Source organism: Balaenoptera physalus (assembly GCF_965194825.1).
Source record: "Balaenoptera physalus genome assembly, chromosome: 5".
In the NCBI taxonomy this organism is placed as follows: Eukaryota; Metazoa; Chordata; class Mammalia; order Artiodactyla; family Balaenopteridae; genus Balaenoptera; species Balaenoptera physalus.
The window spans coordinates 33,793,122-33,820,614 of NC_138884.1; the positions used below are offsets into that span (position 1 = coordinate 33,793,122).

The 27,493-nt window shown below is 39.0% G+C and overlaps 1 protein-coding gene across 5 annotated transcripts in view; it reads right to left on the minus strand.

Moving 5' to 3' along the window:
• Positions 1–27,493, minus strand: part of NR3C2 (nuclear receptor subfamily 3 group C member 2) — a 368,612-nt gene that overhangs the window by 166,475 nt on the left and 174,644 nt on the right. For 4 of the 5 annotated variants that reach the window (XM_082463336.1, XM_082463338.1, XM_082463337.1 and 1 more), the window contains exon 3: positions 26,782–26,933. In XM_082463336.1, coding sequence (XP_082319462.1) covers positions 26,782–26,933 — 152 coding nt within the window. The remainder of the gene's footprint in view (positions 1–26,781; positions 26,934–27,493) is intronic. The other variant, XM_082463339.1, reaches the window with a different exon arrangement.

The following is a 27,493-nucleotide window of genomic DNA, read 5'->3' on the forward strand; positions in this document are numbered from 1 at the left end:
AGGCACAGAGGGAACATACCTCAACATAATAAAGGCCATATATGACAGACCCACAGCCAACATCATTCTCAATGGTGAAAAACTGAAAGCATTTCCACTAAGATCTGGAAAAAGACAAGGTTGCACATGCTAACCACTGTTATTCAACATAGTTTTGGAAGCTTTAGCCTTGGCAATCAGAGAAGTAAAAGAAATAAAAGGAATCCAAATCAGAAAAGGAGTAACACTGTCACTGTTTGCAAATGACATGATACTATATATAGAGCATCCTAAAGATGCTACCAGAAAACTACTAGAGCTAATCAATGAATGTGGTAAAGTAGCAGGATACAAAATTAATGCACAGAAATCTGTTGCATTCCTATACACTAGTGATGAAAAATCTGAAAGAGAAATTCAGGAAACACTTCCATTCACCACTGCAACAAAAAGAATAAAATGCCAAGGTTAAACCTACCTAAGGAGACAAAAGACCTGTATGCAGAAAACTGTAAGACACTGACAAAAGAAATTAAAGACGATACAAACAGATGGAGCGATATACCATGTTCTTGGATTGGAAGAATCAACATTGTGAAAATGAGTGTACTACCCAAAGCAATCTACAGATTCAATGAAATCCCTATCAAACTACCAATGGCATTTTTCACAGAACTAGAACAAAAAATCTCACAATTTGTATGGAAACACAAAAGACCCCGAATAGCCAAAGCAATCTTGAGAAAGAAAAACAGAGCTGAAGGAATCAGGCGTCTGGACTTCAGACTATACTACAAAGCTACAGTAATCAAGACAGTATGGTACTGGCACAAAAACAGAAATATAGATCAACGGAACAGGATAGAAAGCCCAGAGATAAACCCACGCACATATGGTCACCTTATCTTTGATAAAGGAGGCAAGAATATACAATGGAGAAGAGACAGCCTCTTCGATAAGTGGTGCCTGGAAAACTGGACAGCTACATGTAAAAGAATGAAATTAGAACACTCCCTAACACCATACACAAAAATAAAATCAAAATGGATTAAAGACCTAAATGTAAGACCAGACACTATAAAACTCTTAGAGGAAAAAACATAGGTAGAACACTCTATGACATAAGTCACAGCAAGATCCTTTTTGACCCACCTCTTAGAAAAATGGAAATAAAAACAAAAATAAACAAATGGGAGCTAATGAACCTTAAAAGCTTTTGCACAGCAAAGGAAACCATAAGACGAAAAGACAACCCTCCGAATGGGAGAAAATATTTGCAAAAGAAGCAACTGACAAAGGATTAATGTCCAAAATATACAAGCAGCTTTTGCAGCTCAATATCAAAAAGACTAACAACCCAATCTAAAACTGTGCAGAAGACCTAAATAGACATTTCTCCAAAGAAGATATGCAGATTGCCAACAAACACATGAAAGTATGCTCAACATCACTAATCATTAGAGAAATGCAAATCAAAACTACAATGAGGTATCACCTCACACCAGTCAGAATGGCCATCATCAAAAAATCTACAAACAGTAAATTCTGGAGAAGGTGTAGAGAAAAGGGAACCCTCTTGCACTGTTGGTGGGAATGTAAGTTGATACAGCCACTATGGAGAACAGTATGGAGGTTCCTTAAAAAACTAAAAATAGAACTACCATACGTCCCAGCAATCCCACTACTGGGCATATACTGTGAGAAAATCATAATTCAAAAAGATACATGTACCACAGTGTTCACTGTTTCGCTATTTACAATAGCCAGGACATGGAAGCAACCTAAGTGTCCATCAACAGATGAATGGATAAAGAAAATGTGGCACATATATACAATGGAATATTACAAAGCCAAAAAAAGAAAGGAAATTAAGTTATTTATAGTGAGGTGGATGGACCTAGAGTCTGTCATACCGAGTGATGTAAGTCAGAAAGAGGAAAACAAATACCGTGTGCTAAGACATATATATGGAATTAAAAAAAAAAATGGTTCTGAAGAACCTACGGGCAGGACAGGAATAAAGATGCAGATGTAGAGAATGGACTTGAGGACACGGGGAGGGGGAAGGGTAAGCTGGGACGAAGTAAGAGAGTGGCATTGACATATATGCACTACCAAATGTAAAACAGATAGCTAGTGGGAAGCAGCCGCATAGCATAGGGAGATCAGCTCGGTGTTTTGTGACCACCTAGAGGGGTGGGATAGGGAGGGTGGGAGGGAGACGCAAGAGGGAGGGGATATGGGGATACATATAGCTGATTCACTTTGTTATACAGCAGAAACTAACACCACATTGTAATTATACTCCAAAAATGATGTTAAAAAAAATATTTACAAGACCTTTGGTATGGTTAATAAATCACTTTTAAAAGTATAACTCCTAGCCTTAAGATCCTAGTTACATGCTGTTTAGGACATTAAAATTTGTGGACCTTGTTTAGTTCCTGATTTCAACAGTTATAAAAAGACATTTATGATATGATACTAAAGAAATTTTCAATGATTATTCTTTTAGTGATAATTACACTTAACATTTTAGGTAACTATTAAATTTTAGTTTTACGTTAAAAAGAGTCCTGTCTCTTAAAGATATAAATTGAAGAACATATGGATGCCAGGGCATGCTTTAAAATAATCCAGTGAGGCAGAAAAGGGGATGTACTGATAATTGTTGAACCTGACAGTTCATTATACTATTTTATCTACCTTTGTATATTTAAAAAATTCTCCATATTAAAGTTAAAAAACACTTATTTTAAAATATGAGGAATTAAAGCAGAATGGTTCAATGGATTTTTTTAAAGATACAACAAAACCATCTTGAAATCTGATTTTTTTTTCACTCTTAACTGCCTTATTGAGGTATAATTTATATCCATACAATTCACCCACTGTAAGTGCACAGTTCATTGATTTTTCGTTAGTTTATACAGTTGTACAACCATCAGAATAATGATTGAATTTTAAACCAGGAGAGTTTTTTCTTTTTGCTTGGGGAGTATTTTTTATTTTTTGTTGTTGGGAAACAAAGTTCTACTTAAACGATGGTTAGCATAATAGCCTATCTTCCTCTTCTTGAAATACCAGTATCCTAAAAAAATCAGTATTTATCAGCAACTAGATTTTGAGACTACGGCTATCTTTTTTTCTCCATCTTTATTGACATTATTTCTTCCTTACGAAGTTATGAGGAAGAAATACACATTTTTCCCTTTTCCCATATAACTTCTCTGTTGGCAGATGGCCACGGCCAGCAGCAGTGGGCAAACACGAGATCTGAATCGACCCTTCTGTGTTTCTAAGGCTAGACCAGGGCAGCTCTGGGGAGGGTTCCCACCCCCCATATCTCAGGTGCCCTTGGGAAGAGCAGAACATAATTTCTTTCCCACTTCTCAGGAAATGGGAAAAAAGTGAACACACTAAAGTAGGCCTGACTAGAACTGTACCATTACTTCTCCACCATCATTCCCACCCAGGCTGTAGAGGATGAGGTAAATTATCAACCAGCAAACAATGGCTTCTAACATTCGTCTCTACATAAACATTTCTGTGTTACTTTAGTGTCTGCTCTAGGAATTGGCATTTGTGCTCTCATTTTCAAATCTCCAGTCTCAACCGAAAAAGAATGGTTGATTTGTCTAATAAAATCCTATAGGCTTTTCATGTAGGTGAAAAGATAGCTTAGTATTAGAACAATTCACTTTGAATGTATACTGTTAATATACACAACTAACAATGGATGCCCCTTAAATTAAAAATAAAACCTCAGAAAACTTTTATTTGAAGGTTTAGGGATACCATAAATAAAATACATAAGATTTTACAATCAGTAATAATGCTCATATTTCATTGTTTTGAGCTTTTAAGAAAATTAAATGATTTTGGGGAAGTGTGGTACATAGCTGGACACTTGTGGTCACGATTATAATGCATCATACATACAGTAACCATAACATTTACTATCCAAACACTTCTGAGTGTGAAAGGAGATGCTATAAAAAAATTACACCAGGATAACAGGCATAATCCAAAACTATTCCAGGCAAACTGGGACACATGATCACCCTAGTTATAAGCAATTCAACATAAAAACATTTAAGATTAATGAGATTTAGCTATAGTTCCCAATTCTTTGTGGGCTGTAATGAAGTCTCCGATAGTTATTCTCAAGTTTCTACCTTTGGAAAGCTTTAGCCATCTGTAGGGAGATGCTAAAAGGATCTCTTTTTTAATCCTATCCCTTTACTCTGATATTCTACATTTGTACCATTAACATCCTTGTCTTTATATCTGTCATATATATATCACTGAATTATGAACTTTAATGAACATTATTGAATATAGTAAATTAAAATTTATCAAATGAGAATTATGGTGACCACCCAACTGTAAAATTTTGAAAATAACGTCCAATTCTAGGGAGAATACTTTCACTTCCCAATTGGATAATTTGTTTAAGAAATATTGCCAAAAACCACTAGGACTATAAAATACCAACAGCAATTTTGAGATGCAGAGTGTACAGCTAAATTAGAAATCCAAAATAGAAAAAGAATGAACTTGGAGGTGTTCTCCACATTTATCTCATTTGGATAGTCCTAGAATTTGAATAACATTTCAATTTCTTTTAAGGTCGCCTCACTTTAAAAATGTCATAATTAAAATTCTCAGCAGCACTTACATACATGAACGTTAAAACCCAAATCAAACTGAAAAGTTAAAAACAGCTGGAATTTATACACCAAAAGGCTTTTCCACTTTGGTAAAGAGATTATAATGAAGTGTGACACAGTTTTATGAACTTATTAGTCCAACTAAATGAATTTACGTTATGCAGCACTTCAATAACTTTGTAAGTTGGAGCACTGCCCACAAACAAAATGGGAACTTTTTTTCTTGCTGCTTTTTATGCAGAAGTCAAAATGATTTACATTTAAAAATTCAATCATGGAAGAAGATACACGGCATTAAAAAATCAAGTTAAGAATATTAGTGCGTAAAGTTGATACATTTTACAGAGCAGATTAGTGCGCTATGTTTCTTTTGTGAAGCTGAAATTGTTTATAATGGGTGAGTCATAGCAATGTGAACTTCCCTGTCAAGAAACAAGCAATAGACATGTTAAAACTATTTCCAAATGAATGTCCAAAACTATCAGTCTCATTCATTTAAATACTCTGAGAGTAAGATGATACCAGCTTCAATACGGGTTCTGACAGTTTATTCCATCTCTACAAGAGATCACAAGGAGGAAGTTAGACACAGCCTGAGGATTCCAAATGAGAAACCTCAATGTAACTTTTTGACTAATATTTAGAACAAGCCATCTGAGGACACCATCAAATATATTTCCCTTTCTCTAATGGATCACTATAATTACTGCCAGCATTATTTTATATTTTTGTTTAAAATTACAAACTCTATTTGCAAAAGGATCAACGTTCAGGCACCCTCTCTTGGTATGTTCAGTATATGGGTCTAGAGGAGAGAGAGCCCACTGTTGTTCACTTAAAAAGCCCCTCAGCAGGAAAGACTACGCAGTTACAGATGGGAATGACACTCGGATTTATCTTTGATATCTGTTTCCCAAAGCCAAAACAATGTTTCCCTTCAGCTGAATTTTACCACTGGACCGATCCTCTAAGTCAAAAACAAGTTGAGGTTCTTAATGTCATCTGTAAGAATGTGAGAAATTTGAGCAAATCCCTATGACTAACGCCGGCAACAACAAAAAAATCATCCTGCCAGACAAAGGAGAGGTCAGAGAAACCAACACAGAAGTGGAACTGAAGGAAGCTATCAAAAGTGTGAGAACAATTTAAAGATAGTAATAGATATAAACTGCATCAAAAGATCATCATGAAATGCTGAATGACAGTGCACTGCAGAGACCCAGTTCAAAAGATAACAAGCGTCCATTTTTTCCCCCATAGTTAATGTTTTAAATATTGCATTTTCCAAGATCTAAGACAAACATTCAAGAACTACCCACGTTTTTGAGGAGACTCTCGCGTCTCGGTTTCCAGCTCATTCATTCATTCCCCTGCAATGCACTAGGTACTGCGTAACTTGTAGGAATAAAAGAGGAAACCAGGCGCATCCCTACTCTTCGGGATCCAGTAGGAAGACGGAAACAGGCCACTTTAAGACCTGTGATGGGGCAAGCTCAGGTGTGACAGGACACACAGGAGTCAAGGAAGCCTCCCGGGGCAGCCACCTCCCATCTGAGAACAGAAGCCCTAGGAGGAACCAGCTGGCACAGATCAGAGAGAGGGAGGATGAAAGGACGACCAAACAGAAAAAATCGCGTGCACAGGGGCCTCGGGGTGGGATGGGCATCTAGACACACACACGGGAGGGACGGATGCTTTCATAAGCCGAGGGCAGCTAAGGAATAGATTCTGGGGCATGAGCGGAAAGTGATGCAGCTAGAGAAGGAGGTAGGTTCCAAAGCTCGTGTATAATGCTGAGGAATTCTTTTTTTATTATTTTTTGGGGGGGGCGGGTTCTCACGACACTTTTTAATAAAAACTCTATTTGCCAAATATTTGTCATAGAGAACAACAGTACAATTAATGATCTGATTTTATGCACATTTACTATAATTTGTTTGGTCAAGGAACTTTTTACTAAGCCCCTTCACAATTTTGATATGAACTAGGAAGTTCTGCCACACTGAAAATATTCTCAGAGAACAGCAAACAAGCTATGACAATGTCAAACTAATCATGAACCAGAAAGACGCTTTGTTTCTGCTACGCAGGGATTTTATGATGCTCCTGAACATTCTCATATCCCTAGGGAGGGAGAGAAAAAAAAAGTAACAATCCCAGAATATGTAGTATGCAGGAAAAAAACACAGCCCTGCCTTATCAAGGGGCCACAACTTGATCTGTTGTGCATAGCAGTCTTCTGGTTTATATTATGCAGTGACACAAAATCCTACATACTCAATCTAAGAAAACAGGGTGAGGAATCCCTACCCTGGATACAGAATCAAATCCTGTGAGACCTGCTGGAATTCGATAATAAATGTTTACAGATCTTACAGATTCAATAATCAATTTGATGCATTTGGATAAAGCCAACATTGCCAGCTGTTTCCCAACAAGGTGGCTAGGGAAGCAAAGTAGCACTGAAGAAGCCCCAGTGAAGAGCTGACATTTCAGCAAATTTGAAGGGGCATGCTAGATGACCCAGAAAATGCCATTTCCGCAAACCCAAGAACAGATGTCTCCACATCAGAGGGAGTATTCTGGCATCTGAAAAGCACATAGGTACAACTGGCCTCCTCTGCTCTTACAATGCTGAGGAATTCTGAGGAAACTTGCAGAGCAAAGCCACGTAGATGAGTGAATGCTAGAAAGGCTCATTTGTTCTCCCCGTCATCTCTCCCCAGTGCCCCCCCTCCCTGCTCAGTGAATCAAACTAGTGCTTCTGCCACATTATTAAATGTAATGGACTTTTCAACTAAGGCCAGGCTCTCAGACTGGCAACACAGTTCATGACATTTGGGACCTGCAGGCCTTCTGCATCGCATGGCGTCTTCAGTTCAGCCCTGGGTCCCACCTTTTCCTTTACCTGGCTGCTAACACACTTCTTACCTACCCACCTCTGAGGGCATCTGAGTCCGCCTCTGGGTTAGACTATTGAGAGCAGGGCCAGAAGTGAACAGAAAGTGTCAAGAGTCTGCTGCGATCTCTAAGTGTCTGATATGCGAAAAGTACCATGACAGCTGCACAGATGCAGAGGACGTGCGACTGCTTAGTTGTCAGGAAGTGCCGCTCATGTCTTGAGGAGTTATCTTTCATCATAAAAAATATATTTTTATTGAGAACATTATGCTAGGTGAAATAAGCCAGTCACAAAAGGACAAATACTGTCCGAATCCACTTACATGAGGCACCTATAGTAGTCAAATGCCTAGAAACAGAAAGCAGAATGGTGGTTGCCAGGGGTTACGGGGAGGGGGATAGGGAGTTAGTAATTCATGGGTAGAGTTTCAGTTGAGAAAGATGAAAAGAGTTCAGGGGCTTCCCTGGTGGCGCAGGGAATCTGCCTGCCAATGCAGGGGACACAGGTTCGAGTCCTGGTCTGGGAAGATCCCACATGCCGCGGAGCGACTGGGCCCGTGAGCCACAACTACTGAGCCTGCGCGTCTGGAGCCTGTGCTCCGCCACAAGAGAGGCCGCGACAGTGAGAGGCCCGCGCACCGTGATGAAGAGTGGCGCCCGCTCGCTGCAACTAGAGAAAGCCCTCGCAGAGAAACGAAGACCCAACACAGCCAAAAATAAATAAATAAATAAATAAAATTTAAAGAAAAAAAGAAAATAAACTTGTTTAAAAAAAAAAAGAGTTCAGGAGATGCAAGGTGGGGCGGCGGTGATTGCACAATAATGTGAATGGACTAATGCTGCTAAACTGTAAACTTAAAATGGTTAAAATGGTACATTTTATGTTATGTGTATTTTACCACAATTAAAAAAAAGTAACAGTGATATATACTTACCAAAGTAGCACAAAGTAAAAAGTGTGGTAGTACAGGTCGTTGGTGGGGATGGAGGAAGGGTCCTCAAATACATTCCAGGAGGAAATGTGAATTACTTCAACCTTTTGGAAAGCAGCATGGCAACATTACTTTCTTTCTTCCTTTTTTTATTTTATTTTTTACTTTATTTTTGGCTGCATTGCATCTTCGTTGCTGTGCACAGGCTTCCTCTAGTTGCGGCGAGCAGGGGCTACTCTTTGTTGCGCAGCACGGGCTCTAGGTGCACGGGCTTCAGTAGTTGTGTCACGCGGGCTCAGTAGTTGTGGCGCACAGGCTTAGTTGCTCCGCATCATGTGGGATCTTCCCGGAACAGGCCTCGAACCCATGTCCCCTGCATTGGCAGGTGGGCTCTTAACCACTGTTCTACGGGGGAAGTCCCTGGCAACATTTCTTAAAATTTAAAATCCTCATTTGATTCAGAAATCTTAGTCTGGAAGCCTATCAAATATTAAAAAATATATAAGGACATATGTAGGGAAAATCTTCTGGGAAGCATTCTCCCTTCATGTGGGAAGAGTTCAGAGCGCATATACTTTTTGTATTCCTGGGCGTCCTGCGTTTACTGGAGAGTAAAGCAAACATCACAGCATCGACTGATTCTCATCTAATTCCCTGCTATGCTCAAAGCATAAATGTTTTCTCTTCCTCATTCTTTTTTTCTACAATTTTACAGAAAATATTTTCTTATATAAGCAGGAGAAAAGACTACTTATTAAAAAGCTGGATAACCAATGCAATTTTGTCATCAAATCAACTTTTTTAGGATGAAAAGTTTAAAATTCTATTACAAAGTAAAGAGAAATAGTGCGAACATATAAGAAGCTGAGGAATGAGAGTGAGTGAATCACATTAAGCTTCGACCACTTAATTTTCCAAAACATTTTGCCAAATCAAAAATTTTATGTCTACTCAATTAGACTAACTTAAGGCAAAAATGAAATACTATTAAAATGATCCTGATAAAAGTAGGAACATTAATTAGTTGCAAGAAGGTTACCATTATAGGTAGAATGATTTCTCCGGATTTTTTTTTTTTTTTTTTTAAATAAAATAGGTAGTTGGCTCTTTCTTTCTATACAGGCTTTTTTTTTTTTTTTTTAACTCTGGGAAAGATGGTCCCATGATAAATAATAAGAGTCTCCTCAAGTATCACTAATCAGCTGATTACTATTACAAAAAACAACTCAGAGCAAAGTTAATTTTACTTCATTTCACTGCCTCAATGATTAGTTTTATAAAGGATTTCCAGTATCCACGAGTTCTGTATGAGACCAGACCTGTTCTCCCTGGATTTCCAAGGGCCCCATGCACCTCCCTACACACTCGGGAATAATGCATACCAACCAAAGACTCACTGATCATTTCTATCATTTCCATGTCAACAAATACAGACTTCCACAGAGCGGGCTTTCTTTAAATGGAGTACACTTGAACAGGTCAGAGTAGTAATCCTGACTAGTTCCCTATTGTCCTAAACGTGCTCCCCCCCAAAATCTACAATGACGTATTCATAATTGAAAACGTGAAGCCATCCTGATTTCTTACGATGGTGCAGAGCATTGGGAAGTCTTGGAAAGCAAATCATCTGTTGATTTTAACTGTGTGCCAAGTGTGACGTCGGTACCTGTTTATTGAAGAAGAGTGCTGTATGCTTACTGCTGTAATTTCTGCAACAGAAAAGTCTCCTGTGGTTACATCCTTTACAACTGGCACTATGGACAAAATTATTAAAATGGGTTGGTGTGCGGGACAGTCACAGACGTATGAGAATGAGTTTGTATCACAGTAAATTCTTGCTAATATGTACAGAGGGTCAGCCACATGGACCGGTGGAGCCGGCAAAACCACCACCTTGAAAGGTGTCCCTGAGCCATTTATTGACTCCCGTGATTTAAGAGGCCAATGACACAAACAGTATCCTCAGTAAATGGCGCTCTCTTAATTTCAGTTTACATACTTGCTTCTAAATGGTCAGCTATAGGTTCTGGGATGAGAGGAATGGGCATCTCAGGTATTTTCAGGGAAAATCACTAGAAGTTTAAGAAAGTATTTTGGGACAATGTAAATCAACTCCAATTTAAATACTTTAACTAAGGGGCATTCCCTCTTTCCACTTTTCTCCAATATACCACGCTCACAGAGTTAGCTACTTTGTCAGGGAACAGTACTGGCTTTGGAGTCAGATGCAGGTTTGAGTCTCAGCTTCCTCACTGGTTAGCTGTGCCACTTGCCGAAGCCGCTCAATGGAAAGTGTTTAGCAGTGTGAAGACGCGTACAAACACACGCTGTCATTATCGCAATGGTACACAAAGAAATGGAGGTGACCTTCCCTGCACATTCCTTCTCAGGAGCAAAGCCCCCAGGATCTTAACTTTGGCTGCCAATGTATTCTGGTTTCTGGAGATCTGGTCTTGAAGGGAGAGAAACTGCCTAATATTTTTATCAATTTATTGCGTTCCCTCCTTTTTCTTCCATAAGTTTTTTAAAGGATACCTCCCTATTAGACCTATGTGGGCAGAATTTTAGTAAAATTTTGTTTCAAGTTAGGATTTAAATTACTCCTTTTAGAAACACGACAGTTTAGGACTTTTGATCTGTGCCCACACCTAATATCATACAGAGAATCTCTTCTACAAAATAGTATTATAGTTTTTAATGTCATCCATCACCCGATTTGATAATAAAACAGAGCTATTTTAACAACTGGAAAAGCTGCTCGCCCTTGGTCTACATTCAATTTCAGTGGTAGGTATTTATTCTCACCAGGATTCAAAGCAGCCCCTTTACTGGTTTCAAATACACATTTTGTATTTAACATGTGTGTAGGGGTTTTTGGAATCAGACATATAAAATTACTGTGCCCTTGACATCTATACACTATTTCATCAAGTAACCACTTAGGGAGTTCTGCCTACTCTGTGGGATGTGTCCAGTCTGACAAGTAATAAGAGTACTGTGAATAGCTATCGTTTCTGTATGATAGCTATTCACAGTATGATACAGAAGCTATCATTCCCGTAACGTCTACAACGTGCCAGAAAATTGGCATATACCACCGTCACCAAAACATCACGATACCCAAGGTATTTCCCCATCTCCATTTTACAGCGAGGAATCAGGAAGAGGCTGGTAAATTGCCCAGGCCTCGGGGCCAGTAGGGCAACACGGTGAAATCAGACAAAGTCTGGAGTCAGGAAGACCTGCCTGCCATTCCTACCTCTGTCCTTCACTGTGTGACTGTGGACAAATGGCTTAATTCCTCTAATTAACTTTCTCATCAAAACAGAAGGATACTACTTCACACCTACAAAAACTGTACAGAAATAAAACGAGAGACTGTCCGTTGCAGCCCTAGCTCACAGTCACATTTAATAAATGTTCACCATGATGAATACTAGAGACAGTGACACTGGACTTTTGAACACAGGTCCCTACGGTTATGATTCCAGCCGTAACAAGGTACATCGACACTGACTCTGGAAAATGACATACCATCATCTAGTTTCAGTTACAATTAAAATTAAGAAAAAGCATATGTTACAAAACCAAGACATATAAAGACAAAGTATAATCGTGGTTGACAGGGGCTGGAGGAGGGGAGCATGGGGAGTGAGTGTTTAATGGATACAGAATTTCAGTTTTACAAGATGAAAAGAGTTATGAGGATAAGAGGTGGTGGTGGCTGCACACCATGGCAATGTATTTGACACCACTGAACTGTACATTTAACAATGGCAAGATGTACATTTCATGGTATGTGTGCTTTACCACAATAAAGAACAAAACCAAAAATAAACACTAAGCTTTATGAGACTGAAGCTGGAAATACGTTATTTGCTGGAAATTTTGTATAAGGAAATGGAATTACGACATTTTAAATATAACAGAATTATTTTATTATAGGGTCTTAGTAGACTCTTAAACAGTGGGAAGAATATGTATCCTATGATTTACCGGTATAGTATAAATACATAAATAAACAAGTCATTGCCTGGGATTAATTTCCATCTGATTTCTTAACTAGTCATTTAATAACAATGAGTGGGTACCTGCAATGTGTTCTAGAAACCTGAAGGTAACAAAATGGTTGGCATCCCCTCATATGATGTGATGAAAGAAGGTGGAGGGCCCTCTCCGTGATTCTAGACGCAGCAATTTCTATTTTAAAGTAGCTGGTCTGTGGCAGGCAGCATGGCTGCAACACAGGTACACACCTCGCTGCATAACGACATTTCTTTTGGCAACTGTTTTTACCAAAACAAATCACATAGAACGTATAGCAGAATGATGTCATAGTGCAATTACTAAAGGAAAAACTATTTACATGTGAAAAATGTGTACTAATGTCTCATCTTAAATCTTAAACATATTTCAGTACCTGTAAAAACATTTAATAGAGTTGATTTTTAAAAAATCTTTATTGAAAGCACCATAGTCACAAGTATCTGAAATGACATTCTTCTTGTAATCCAGCTAGCAACTGATGACCTTCAAAAGATCATAGTCAGATACGTTGAGTACAGTTAATTTTAAAATGTTAAAGGGAAAGCTGATTGAAGGTATTTTAGACCTAAAAACACTTAATTATTTCCCCATCTATTCTCTTTTTAAAACAGTGATTTTTATTAACATCTATTGAATACTCTTTTTAGATTACTATTGTTTTTTAAGTTGTAATTTCAGGTCATATTGGAGAGTAAAAAAAAAGCAGAATTAGTACTTATGTAATGGTGAGTTACGGTAAAGACAAAAGAGACAGCCTACTCTGTTTTCTTACATAAATGAAAAATACGCTTTTATATTATACTTCTAACATTCTCTCCCCACTATAGGAAAGACAATTTTGCTTGATTTTTCAAGTAATTTAAAAATCGCTTTTATTTTCAGGCTTGTTTTACAAAGGATGTGTTAAGGATGTGTTAATGGCTCAATAGAGGTTAATTTTCACTACTAAAATAATTTCGTTTTTTTGTTCCTATCCCCTCCCTGTGGGTCATGACTATAAATTACAACTTAGTCTATTAAAGGAAATACCTATCAGTACCTGAAAACACCAATTTTCTGCCTAGTAAATTGAGTTCAACAGTGAGAAACTTTGTAAAACGGGAAATCTTTCCTGGTTCCACTTGATTTTTGCACAATTTGCACTGCTGCAGTAAAAAAGACAAGGTTAATTCCTAAGGCTCGATATGATTATTTTTGCTTTACAGGTAATTTTTAAGATACAGTAGAGGATTTTTTAAAAAGGTGCACTACTTAGAATAAATTAAGGTATCTGGGATTCCCATGCCTTTCTGTTAATAGGAATGGACTGTAGCACACACTTAGGGTCTAGTACATAGTAAGTATCCAACAGATGCTGGCTGAATTGAAGGAATGTGCCTGGGTTCTACACTGTGGGTTTACACTGCGGGCCCACATACGGCATTTTCCTTTCTGTTTTCAATGACTATTTTGTCTGACATCAGCTCTGGCCCTGTTGGTTCCTTGCCTCTTCATTGCCTTCTTAGCACCTGATCCTAGCTTGATTCTCCAAGTTCTGGACCTAGTGCTTCCTGTTTCACTGACATCTGACCTTAGTCACGATCACAGCTCTGTTCTGTGAAATGCTAGTTAAATTAGGTGTAGGTCAGCTATTTCAGTATTTGGGAGGTGTCACAGAAATATTTTGAATTTTAAGTATCACCAATGATAGCAACTAAAGGTCTTCAAATACATCTTAATCTTCATCAGATGTGTCAGAAGCACATTTATTTTTAAATATTGAAAGGAAAGGTTGCTTGAAGGACCTTTTAAATCTATTATCATTTAATAATGACATTTCAATAACAGTTTCTCCACTATTCTCCTTTAAAAACAGTGATTTTTACTTAAGATTTCTAATTAATGGCTACTAATACTCTTCATTCCTATTCTTTTTCTGAATGCAACTTCAGTTCATATTGAATAGTAAAAAACAGAACAATTAGTACCTATGTAATGCTAGCAATATCAAATTGCTGAGCCTGGTTCACCTGGGAAAATGCTATGGTACAGGCCAGATGAAAAACAATCAACCTAGACTAATTCTGCACTGGTTTTCCAATTAAGTCATTCAACACAAGTGGGAGGGCAGGAGAATGCAGCATGTTTTAGAAATCCTGGTACAGTTAATTAAAAAAAGAAGAAGAAAGTGAAAAGTAGTTGTGATCTCCCAAATTGTTTAAGATGTAGAAAGAGTATGAAAACTGTCTCTGTTCTTTTTATGATTCTGTATTCAGGAAGATTAAATTTAAATCCTGATCTTAAATATATACAAAGTTTTCCCCACTGTGGCCCTTGGGTGCAATCCTCATGAACAACGTGGACCCGCCTAAACCTTCCTAAACACGGAAGTCAAACCTCTAAGTCTTGCCTAAAGTGAGATACTCTTTTCTTTAATTTTTACTGGGTTTTTTTTCCTTCAAGGCAAATATTTAGCACATACAGAAAGTAGCTAGAATTTAAATATTCTACATTTTATTGAGAACCAGGAGTTATTGATTCAATTACTTCCTAAGAAGGGGAATATTCATTTTTAAATGTAGCATTTGTAAAGTAACCCTTTATTATTTCTAAAGCAGTTTCAACATACATGTACTAATTTTTATCCTCCTAACTCTGAGAGATGGGTAGGGCAGATACTTTTAAGATTTACTTTCTTACAGAAGAGAAAACAGAACTTCAATTATTTGCTCAAAGTCTCAGAGTGGGCAGTGTCATTCTGGACCCAAGGCCAGGTTGTCTGACCCCAAGGCCAAATCTCTCTCTACTCACGCTATACCTCGACATAAAGATGACTCTGGAATCTGTGCTGGTGATGCTTTATTATACAGCTTCTTACCGGAGCACTCTCACAGTAAGTGCTTAAACTGCTGGATAATATTCAAGGAGCCTTTCACTAAAACATTAACTGGTCAGTATGGCTTCTAAGAGGATGGTGTGAATCTCCAAACTCTAGCCTTGGTTCTTCCTTCCAAATTGAAGAAAATAAAATAAAAGGAGGGATTAGGAGGGAGGAGGAGGTATTTGTGTCCCCCCCGCCCCCGCCAAATTGCATAGTTTTGATTCTGCTGAAACAAATAGAATTGAATGAGTGTGCACTCATCTATAATGCTACGTGTAAGTGTGAATTTCTATTAAACTTCCTGGAAACCTCATCCCATCTATTCCTCAGCTTATTTGCTAGAAGTGACTTTTCAATTCTTGTTCACAGTTATGATGCCCCTCTACATTTTGATTCTTTAATCTTTTGTTTTATTTCATTTGCTTTATTTTGTGGTTTTACCATTAGAAAAGTAAACTGAACCTTTTTGTAAAGCTGCATTAGGTTGGCAAAGACCAGTGATTTAATGGAGCCTTTAGTCTTATGCCTGTAAGGAGAAAATACATGTGTCACTCCTCCTTAGGGATCATGTTTTGCTTTGTGAGGTAGAAGAGTTCACTGTTAATTAGCAACACAGCACAGACAGGAAGATGATGCTTCTGTAAATGTAATGTTACGGTCAACAAATTCCAAGCGCTGGCATTGATGAAAGAGCTTCAAATAGGGCCAACCTGAGGGCAAATGGAAACGAGCTCCATTGCTTGAGACAGGTGAGCTTCGTTCCTTGGTGTCAACCTGCTCTTATCTAGAGGTGGATTTGGTCTCTGATACTGGAGGGAGGTGTGTGAGTGTGAGACGGAGAATGTGAGCATGTGCACAGATGCTTTCACGATCATTTCAAGTGGTTTTGGAGTCTTCTTGCTGACATTCAAGGTTTTCCCCTCTCCTCAGAACGCCAATCACTGGATGACAGGGTGAAGTGGAGCAAAGCTCTAAAAGTGTGTGTGTGCTTGTGTGTGTATGTGTTACAGGTACCTGCTTATCTCTACAGAAATCATCATCAGCCTTTCTCTCTTTCTGATCTAAGAGGTCAGGATGGGCAGTGAATGAAGATACCAAGGAATAAGGGTAAAAGAAAAAATTCACTACACGTGATATGTCTGTCTTTAAAGAGCAAAAAATTACAGCAAAAATTCTGGAGACTTGAAACATGCGTTTTTTTTTTTTTTTTTTTTTTGCTATACAATTTTCCTGAAGCTTGAAGACGTTAAGCTAAGAGAAATAAGCTGGACACAAAAGGACAAATATTGTATGATTCCATTTATATGAGATACCTAGAATAGTCAAATTTATAGAGATAAAAAGTAGAATGACAGTTCCCAAAGGCTGGGGGAAGTGGTATTGGGGAGTTTTTGTATGGAGTTTGGGAAAGTGAGAAAATTCTGGAGATGGATGGTGGTGATAGCTGCAGAATAATGTACTTAATGCCACTGAACTGTACCCTTAAAAATGGTTAAAATGGTAAAAAAAAAAAAAAAATTAGCTTCATGTTGTGGTTTCCTACAGTTCATGAGCTGCTAACATCATTTAGTACCTCTAATATGGGCAGTAATGATGACACGTCTCCCCAACGATCGACCATGCCCTGCGGGGCTGTTTCATTGGTGCTGTGGGCCCAGCACCTTCACCAGGCTTTCAATTTCATTTCATAACTTCCCATGTTCTGCACCAAACAGCCAAAGCAGCCACTGATATCTGTTGCCTAAAACTAAGCCGATCTGCCAAACTACCTTATACATAGTTACGCACTTCTTTTATTTTAAACTGTGCCGGAAAATATATCCAGGTTAAAAAAAAAATGAACTTTTTCAGAATTTAGTCTCTACTTTTTCATAGAGACTGCTTTATCTCTTTGGGTGACCCAATCTCAAGTTGTTGTTTTGTTTTGTTTTGTTTTTTAATATTTATTTATTTGGCTGCATCAGGTCTTAGTTGTGGCATGCGGGATCTTTCATTGCGGTGCATGGACTTCTCTCTCGTTGTAGCGCATGGGTTCCGGAGCGTGTGGCCTCTGTAGTTGCAGCACGCAGGCTTAGTTGTCCCACGGCATGCGGGATCTCAGTTCCCTGACCAGGGATCGAACCCGCGTACCCTGCCTTGGAGGGCGGATTCTCAACCACTGGACCACTAGGGAAGTCCCTCTCAACAGTTTTTAAATTCCTCTCATCCTCTCCATTCTCAAAGTGTTTCTTTCCAAGTCTCCATCAGAATCTCCATCATCCCCCAGAACTAATCCACCATCAGGTCTTGCCCGTTCTTCCTTCTCACCTCTCAAATCAGGCCTTCTGTTCAGTCGCATCAATTCCATCCTAAGTCAGGCCCTTTCTACTTTCCATCATCCACAATCCCATCCCAGTCGTCTTCTCTTCCGCTAGGTGGTACCTGCCATGAGCCACTGCACAGACACCAAGGGACAACGCCGCCTATACCCCGCATTGATTTTTTTCCTCAAAAAAGACTCGCTGTGTTTAAGAAGGGCTGAGATTTCTCACTGCAAAATGAGGGCCTGTGTTTGGCCCCAGTGTCTTTGTTCAGTCGTCTCCTCCACCTCTGGGCGTGGACCAGGCCCTCACTGAACGGGGCCTGCTCAACTGAGCAGACTCAGGTTCAAGCCCCCATCTTTCCATCCCTCCACCACCCGCCTCCACCTTAATGCCTAAATGCCTCCTCATCCTTCCTATCTTCCAGGGCTCTGTTTTTGGCGCTGACTGCAATCAATTTAGCAATTTTCGTTTTCGGTGTCAGATCATTCTCAAGGGGACAGAATCACGTAAGCGGTACAATCCTAATGACATCATGGGCGCAAGTTCTGGGAGGGCAGCCCTGCGTCCTCTGGCTCTCGGGTCTGTTTCTGAGCTGCCAGGCATCAGGGCTGAAGAGTTTGGGGCTTTCAGCTTTGGAGGAGGAAGGTCCTGCTCGCAATGCTTCTCTGAGCCTGATAGGCTCTGTCTAATTTTTACCACACATAGGAGATGAAACACAGGAAGATAAAAAAATTTCCATCAAACCTTAGATTAATATCAAGATGTTAAAGATGTACTTTAGGATGGTAATGGTAATTTTTAAAAATAGGGAGTTCATTCCTTAAGAAAAAAATAGAGACTACCCAATTTCTTTCCCATTAGGGCAACAGAAATTCAAATGAGAGCTTCAACTTGGAATGGCTAGGAGTTAATTATTTAGAGTACAGCGGGAAAACTGTTAAATTACAATGTGCTCTTCATAAGTGTCCTCAAGCCAGGGATGTTGCCCTACTTTTTGAGGGGTAAAAATAGTTGGGATCTGATATAACTCTGTGAGAGGCAGTAGAGCTTATGTGCTGAATATACAGAGTCCGAATGCCTGGACTTCCCGGGTTCAAATCCCCGCCCTGCCACTTCCTTCGATCTGGGTGACCTTGGACTGACTAACTCAACTCTTACATGCCTCAGATGACTGACTGCTAACATGAGGACAGATAATAATTGAATAATCGGACCTATTTCATAGGATTATCATGAGGATTAAAATGATAAAACACAATAAAGTTCTTAGGATAATGTGCACAAAATAAGTACTCAAATGTTTATTGCTATTGCTATTAATTTTAAGAGTGGAAGGATCATACCATTAAGCCTTGTTAAAGAAAAATAGTCACTGTTTTCCTTGTTACAACAATTGCTTAGAGGGTTCAGGTTTAAAGATATTGCCTTGCAAAACTCACAAAACTTTCAGCTCTAAGACGGCAGTTATGAGGAAAAAATGAGATAAAACATGGAGTACTTGGCACAGTGCCTGCCTGGCATGGAGTAACTGCTCCATAAATAACGGCGATGATTATAGGAGAAGGTGGCTGACAGAGTAAAGCATGTTTCTCGCACTGCTCCTTAAGATAAGCCAAACGATCCCATTAATACCAATGGGAGAGTTACTTTTTTAAATTTCAGGTTATAATTCACATGAAAAGAATAGGCACATTACAACCAAAGCAGCTCATGAAAATTTTCTTCTAAACAGGCAATTCCCTAATCTAGTTGTTAAGAACATCGCACATCAGGTGACTCACCACCGTCTGTGGGCTGGGGCCTAGAAAGCCAAGTAGGTGGCCGGTGTCTGCCAAGGCCAAAGGGCATATTTCTCTATACCATCCCCTTTCCTGGCTCTATGTTCTCTTTCTTGCTCTCGTCTTGCCTTTGCCCTGTTTTTCATTTCACTTATGAGAAATTTCATTTTACCTCATGGAAAGCTGTGAGTTGCTTTGGATTCTTTTCTGGAACAAGATGGGCTGCAAACAGAGGCACAGACACGGGGAATACCTGAAAATTACTTACTGTGCTTCTAATTTATACTTTTCAAATTTGCTATGTGAAGTGCACCTTCGTTTAAAATTTTAAGCAACAAGAAGCTCTCTTTGGATAACACTAATTTACTTTTGGCCTACATGTCCCTACTCCAAATCATTTTCTAATAAATCACTTCAACATAGTTTTGACCTCAGAGAAACAGTGACAGAAACAAGGGGGAACCCCATACATATACTTAAATAGTTATCGATCAACAAATGGGACTTGAGCATCTGCTACATGTGTGACATTACCTCTGCCTGGGTTAGCAAATCAAATTTCCTCGCTACCATGTTTGGTTGCGGGCTATGGACTGGCTAAGATTAAAAGAAAATCAAGATTAATGATTAATAAAGAGCAAAAACTGGGATTGAAAGTTCCACAGATGCAATAATGTCTGAAGTTCATCTAAACTTGGAAGAACCAGAGACCAAGTAACCAAGACTTTTCTGTGTACAACTTGGAGGAGAGAGAGAGAAAAATTATTCACACATGTGTAACACACACACACACATACCCACACACACATATATACACACACACAATGTCCTAGATTTATGCTCTCTAAGGTTCTAACCTTGGCTTATTCCTTGTTTCTCTAAATACCCATTTCTTGGGCAAATGCATCTACTTTCACGGATGATGATTCTAAAATAGTTATTTTCGATCTTTCCCTATTCCCCAAGCTTTAGAATCACACATCCAACTTCCTGTTAGACACATCCGAATGTTCTATGGACATTTCAAACTCATTGTCCTAAAAGGAATTTCATTCCAACCCCCTTTATCCCGGCAGTGCTTGTTTTCCAGAGCACCTATCAACTTTTCATGTTACACAAATAACTCATTTAGTATGTTTAATCTCTCCACCACCTCTCACTAGAATGTAATCTCCACCATGGCAAGGATCTTTGTATGTTTTGTTCACTTTCTTCATCCAGGAAGTCCCTAGGTATGCCAAGAATAGTGTCTGCCATTTAGTGGATACTGAATATGTTTGGTGAATGAATGACCTTTGCCTCCCATGCCCCCAAAGCTGCTCCCACTCCAGCGTCCCCAGTCTCAGCAAAGGGCACCAGCAGCCAAGCCCGTGGAAACATCCCAGATCTTTGCTTCCTTACCTCCGATACAGACCCACCAATGTTACTTCCCAGATAGTCTTGTTAGCTGTCCCCTCCTCTTTATCCCTAACGCTGCTGGTCTAGTTCTATCTCTGGTCATCTCTCACCGAAATGACTTAAAAGAGCCACCGGAACTGTCTCTCTTTAAATAAGCATACCTCCCTACAGCCAGATATTAAATGCGAACCTGAGCTTACCATTCTGCTGTATGAAAACATTCAGAGGTTCTGTTTTGCCCAAGGATAAATTCAGGCCCCTCCTTAGAGTCCAGGACCTGGACCCAATCTGCACATCAGCCTTCACTTCTATCTCCTTGCATCTCACATGTCCATAGAGGTAACACGAAATTGCTTTTGGTGCCCTGTGCAGACAGCCTGTCCTTACTCCCCCTCAGCATGGCCAATCCTAATCTTTCAAGATTCAGTTTGGGGGTCAATTCTTTAAGAAGATTCCTTGACCTTCCAGAGTGGCCTAAATGTCATGGCTCTGTATGTTCCCATGGCAACCAACTGAAGGGATAAAAAAAAAATCTGGGCAAACATTTGCAATTAACACAAAAGCCTTGGGTTTATATAAGGAGGAAAGGAGTGTTCATAAAAATCCTAGATATGATCTACTGGGTAGGTATTTATTTAAGTGCTTATAGGAAGTAGTTGAAAAGAATCAGGTTACCTTGTTCCCAATTTTTGGTAAAGGGAAAAAAAAGACTTAATCTTTAAAGTGTTTCGTGAGAAAACTGTAAACCAGAAGAGTCCTTGGTTTCCTATCTCTGACACAGCAGTTTCGTAGGAGGGACGATGCCCTCTGATGTACATTAGCTTCCTGTACGTGGCACACAGGGACAAGGAGGGCTGCATCACACACATCGTGACCTGAAGACATCTAATAAGCAGGTGTGATTTCCTTGTTTTATCATTTCCTTAATTTTATATTGTCAATTACAAGGGGGGCTAGCTATTCAATTTAAATGCTCTGTTTTGCGGCATAATTGCACGGTCCATCGTCCAGCCCCCCACGCCTCACACTTACTCGCACTCTTGCCTGCTGGTCCCCCTTGCTCAAGAGCACACACAGCATTAATGGGGATAACATGAGCTCATGACATGGTGAGACACACTTTCCTCTGGACCTGTTCGGTTTACTCGTTCAGTTTAGAAAAGCGAAGAAAATTAACTATTAGTCAACCATTACTTGTCCTTAAAAACATTTTCCCCCATAGGATAATCAGTCTATGAATTGAAAGATTTCTCACCTATATGCTGCGAAGTACACGTGAAAGGAATGAGGTGCATGTATCCAGGTTTGGGTACCTTAAATGCTGCATATTTGAGGACTCCTGAGATTAATCTACAGTTAGACCTTTTAAAGCCGTTTCATTTCAGGAAATCGATTTATAAGTCTCTTACTTAAGGGAAATGTCTGAGTGTCGAAATAGACATCATATGATTTGGCTGGCCATACCAAGATATGGACTCTTTAGCCTAACAGGTCTGCTTACAAAAATATAAATCCAGCTGACTTGACATTATAGTGAACTCTCTTCTTCTTTCACAGCCCTGTAACTCTTCAGTGATGTGTGGTGGCTGTGTCTTCCAGATACTGCTGTATATTGAGTAGCCAGAAAGGAAATTAGGTTATAAAATAGCCTGCTGAATGTAGTCAGCTCTGTTCATTGAGGGATCACAAAGTAAAATACACACAAGATGAAATCAATGGGAATTTACAGTTGGAAAGAGACTGAGATAGTAAAAACTCAGAGTAGAATTAGAAGTTGCGGATTAGACATTAAAAGCCCTGCGTAAATTCTTGGGCCAGTTTCGTTGCTAATTTACTGGTTTGAGGCGGAAGTCATTAACTTGGAATGCTCTTATGTCACATAGGTACATTGATATGTACATTCAAACGTTTACTTAGTAGCTACTAAATATCTGCGGTGTTGCTAGGTTCTAGAGATAAGACCCTGTCCTGCCCTAAAGACATCGAACAGGGGAGCTAAAAGTCCAGTTGGCATCTCTCAATATTTTCTCTACTGTGCAACTCCCAAAGGTGGGTGCCAGAGTCAGCTATGAAGGTTTGTTACGGGAATCAATCTTGGTGGTTCAGTCCACGGTGGAAAATGTGGAAAAGTCCCTCAAGGAAATGTTGACAGGCCTTCTACCCCCTCACCCCTGATCCCGACATCCTTTGAAACTTTGAGAACTGCTAGTCTAGAAGGATCTTACAACCTCAAAGGGCAGTTCTATGGGCAAAATAATGTACTACGGGAAAAATGAAGATGTAATGAAGAAAAAATGAAGACCTAACAGTACAGCGTTACCGAATCATTTACATGATCTCTGTGTACAGACGTGGCCAAAGAACTTCAGCAGTTGTTCCTAAAGTCAAGGTCTAATATTCTGATGCCACTTTACGATTTATAAAATCTGCAAAGACATTTTGCTTTCATGTAATTTTTCATAGCAACAGGTAAGGCAATACTACCATTTCCATTTATATATAAAGAAACTGATGCCCAAGTAAGTTAAATAACTTGCCATAATCTTACATCTAGTGAGTGGCAGAGCTGGAAATTAAACCAAGCCTTCTGACCCTAAAGCCAGTCCACTTTCCACCACTAGGGAGAACCCAACTTAAAATATATATATGTGTATGTGTGCATATAGGCTTATTCTTTTTCTTAAGACAGAAAGGTCCTGACAAACCTTCAAGGCAAATAAGCAATTCAAATTTAAAAATAAAAACGCTAAGCTTCCATTGTAAGGTACAGTAACACGGCTCTAAACCGACATTACTGACAAAAAAGGTATTCTGGATGAGACGCCTAAGTGTTTTTATATTAAATGTTTAAGAAGAAGAAATAAGCACATCTATACATCCCATTAGACAGGACACAGAGAACATAATATACACTTAAAACAAATGATGTGCAGTCTCCCTATGTAGTCACCACTACACTATCAGACCAAGCATTAGAGTGGGGTGCACTAGGGCATAAAAGCCTGAAGCCAACAAGCTTGAAGCTCAGACTGCTGTGATTTTCCCCCTGTCCTCTCTCTAGTGGTCATTTCCAGTTCTGCCCTGATGTTGTTAGTTCCTTTCGACTTTAAAGGACTCCCCTACCGGCAGCTGCTTAGAAGCCTCTGTATACGTAATCCGAGGAGGAGCTTAAGGTTAAAACCAGAAAACAACCATAGTAAATATTCAAATATAAAAACACACATACATGTTTGTATATGTGTGTGTATGTACACACACAGTGACACACACGCAGAGACACACACTAAGGGCACCACACTGTCTTCTCAATGTTTACATCACTGCCCTCATTATTACTGAGCAGGCATAAACAATGACATATAGAGCAGGATTTTCATGAACTTGAGAATTATGGAAAATGGAAAGAATCGATTATGAGATTTAGATTTATGAGGCCTTAGGTTGGGTCTAGGTTTGGAGTCATAAGACTTTAATATGGGTCTAAGTTTGGCCTTATGATTCCAAACAGATGAATTGGGTCTGATCCCAAATTTCTTCATCTGTAAAAGGGGAATAAAAATAACATCTATACACCATAATTTTGTGAAATTAGTGCCTCTAATTACATAAAATATTTTAAAAATAATTTCTTATTAAATCAAAAAGGTCTGATACAGAGATAGTCCTATTTCTTTCACACATACATACATGATAAAACAGTAAGCAAATACAAATTACAAAACAAAAACAAGTCATGACTCTCATGAAGTTTATATTTAAAATTTATAGCCTTGTTTTACACAGGTGGGTGCTAAAATTCTAATTCCCAAATAAACAGGAAATAAGCTATATTAATAAAAGTCTTCAAAGGCACTTGTCAAGGTTCATTATCCGTTACTGATCAGCTTTTCAATGAAAGAAAAAGACGTACAGACATTTTGGCTTTTCCATGTTTATATGTACCTCAGTTGCAAAAACAATTCTTTCCTTAGCTACTTCCAGAGAAACTACTTAAAACAACAAAAACATCTAGAAAACCGTTTTTTGCAGAGAAGGGCAGATTTTATCAATAGCCATAACATGGGTTCTGATGTGAATGCTGACCCACAGGTAGGGCCACACAGAGGCACCCTCTCTAAATGTCCTTCTCTCACTGCTTTATTTTTATTTATCACCTTTGTTCACCAATTAGTGAGCCTAGGAGGGGAGCCCTTATGTTGGAAGGTATAAAGCGGCATTAGAAGATGCCAGAGATATATCTTACCTATTTATCTTCTACTGAGTCAATCACAGAGTTAAGGAAAGAAAGAAAAGGGTGGCGGGGAAGACAATCTTAAAAAATTAAATTGATTTCAGTACTATACATACTTCTTTCCCCCATTTTCTGGAAATCAGCCTTCTGGTAACAGGACTCACCTTTTTCTCCAGGAAATGCTCATTCCCACAGTTGGTCTAGGTTGTTCAGTTTGGCCGACTCCAGTCAGAACCAACCTATCAGATCACTGCTCCCCCCAGCCACGGTGATTGGTCTGGAGGGGGCCAGTGTGAGTCAAGTTCAGTCTATGGAGATTCAATTGGGGGCTTTTATAAACAACCCCTGGGAACAGAAAACCTCTTTTCTTCTCACGAGAGAAACTGCATGAGAAGAGAGCCAGAGGAAAGTCAAGCGATGGAGAGAATGAGATTGAATGTGAATGACCTGGCTTAAGACCATGGCTTGCCCAAAGCCATGCCCACACGAGGACTTTCCAGTTATGTGGGCCAATGAATTTCCATTGGTGCTGAAGCCAGTTTGTGTTGAATTTTCTGTCACCTGTAACCAAGAGCTCATACCCTGAGAAAGAAATATGGAACTCCTATTACCAATTCAATGCTGGGTTTGGGGACTATTAAATAATTAATAGTGTAAATAATGGAAAATCATGTACTATCAATTAAATAATGCAGAATCAATCTCAGAAACACAGAAATAACTACTTGGTCAGCTTTCTTCATCCCAGAAATAAAGACATTTCCTTGTGGTCATCAGCAAAACAAACATTCAGGTCATTTATGCTTAAGTCTCTGAAACACCAATTCATCTCTCAGAAAAATGTCCTTTGAAATACACCTGCAGGAATCTTAATGCTGAACTCCTTAGCGAGAATAAGTGTCAATTACACAACACTTCTCCTGATAGCAAAAAATTCTACACTTTGACCAGTCATAGTAATCAACATTAATAAAACCATCAGGCCTAAATTGCTTAGAAGTGAAGCTGGAGAAAGGCAGAAACAAATGAAAAGACCATTTCTCCTTAGGAAGTACAATTACTTGGACAGAAGCAAAAGCTAGACTACATAAACTTAAAGAATCTCAGTCCAATTTTTCATTTAATGTACTGGTTTGGAAACTTTCAGTAGGAACGAAGGTAGGACTCAAATGGGGACCTGGAATCTCAAGCAGCTGTTAAATGACATTATTCTGTAAGGAACACAACTTAAATTACACACACGATCCTGATATCAATGTTTTAACTTGCCACAAACACATATTTATACGGAAACATAGACAAGGCAGACGTGCTGTAAAAAAAACGCTCTTTCAGATCATGCAAATTAAATTTATGGTGACATAGAATGATTTTGATAAGTCTAAGTGAAAAAAAAAACTGAGACAAACCAACAACCAAAACAACCAGTCTTTCTGACTGGTTGCTCTTAATCCACAGTTTCGAATTTTGGCCATTAAATATTGCTCGGTGGAGAATCTCCAAGTGGTTTTAAGACAAGGCATTATTACTATTTATCACTGACAGATTACATCCAAAACTAAGGACAGATTACATCCGAAACTAAGGACATTTTTGAATTATTTCCCAATAATGCTATCAACTTAACCGTGCAAGTAAACTACACACCAGGAAAGAAAATGTGTAAAAGCAACACCCACATGAACATTTACCTTCCACTGCTCTTTTGAAGAACACTTTGCAGCTGCCACAGGTCACTACACCATAGTGACATCCTGAAGCCTCATCCCCACACACCAAACATATTTTGGAAGGTCTTGAGGATCCAGTGGAAACACTTCGTAAAGTAGAGCTGGGGAAAGAAATCAAGATTTAAATAACTACAGTGTAGTGGCACATTTGACATGCTGTACAGCTTAGCTCAATATCTGTCAGTCATCTTGATTCCATCAATGCATTCAATATGGTCCCATCCCGAGTGACTCAGGAAATGAAGGCAAAACCCTATGAGGGGAGTAATGTATCAAGAATTCTCTATAGCAAAGTCTCTTCTCAGTACTAAGAAATCATAAATAATCCCATGTAAACTTTTCTCTTCCCCTTCCTGTTTTTGAGAACGTTTACCAAAAAATATTATTTGCATTCTAGGTGAACAGGGAGGAGAGAAATCTTGAGCCGAGTCATCACGGAAGTATTTTTGGCATCAAAGGGCTATTACAATACTTCTCAACTCTCTTCACTCGGACTCAGATTGTATCTCAATTTATGCCAGATAAAAAACTCTCCCCTCTCCAAAACAATCCACAAATTAAAATTAAAATAATTCTTGTCTCTATTGTCAGCAATTTTACTCCTCCAAGCTCCTGCATCTTCTCCCATGTTACCTTACATAGGTATGTTCAAATTGCTTCA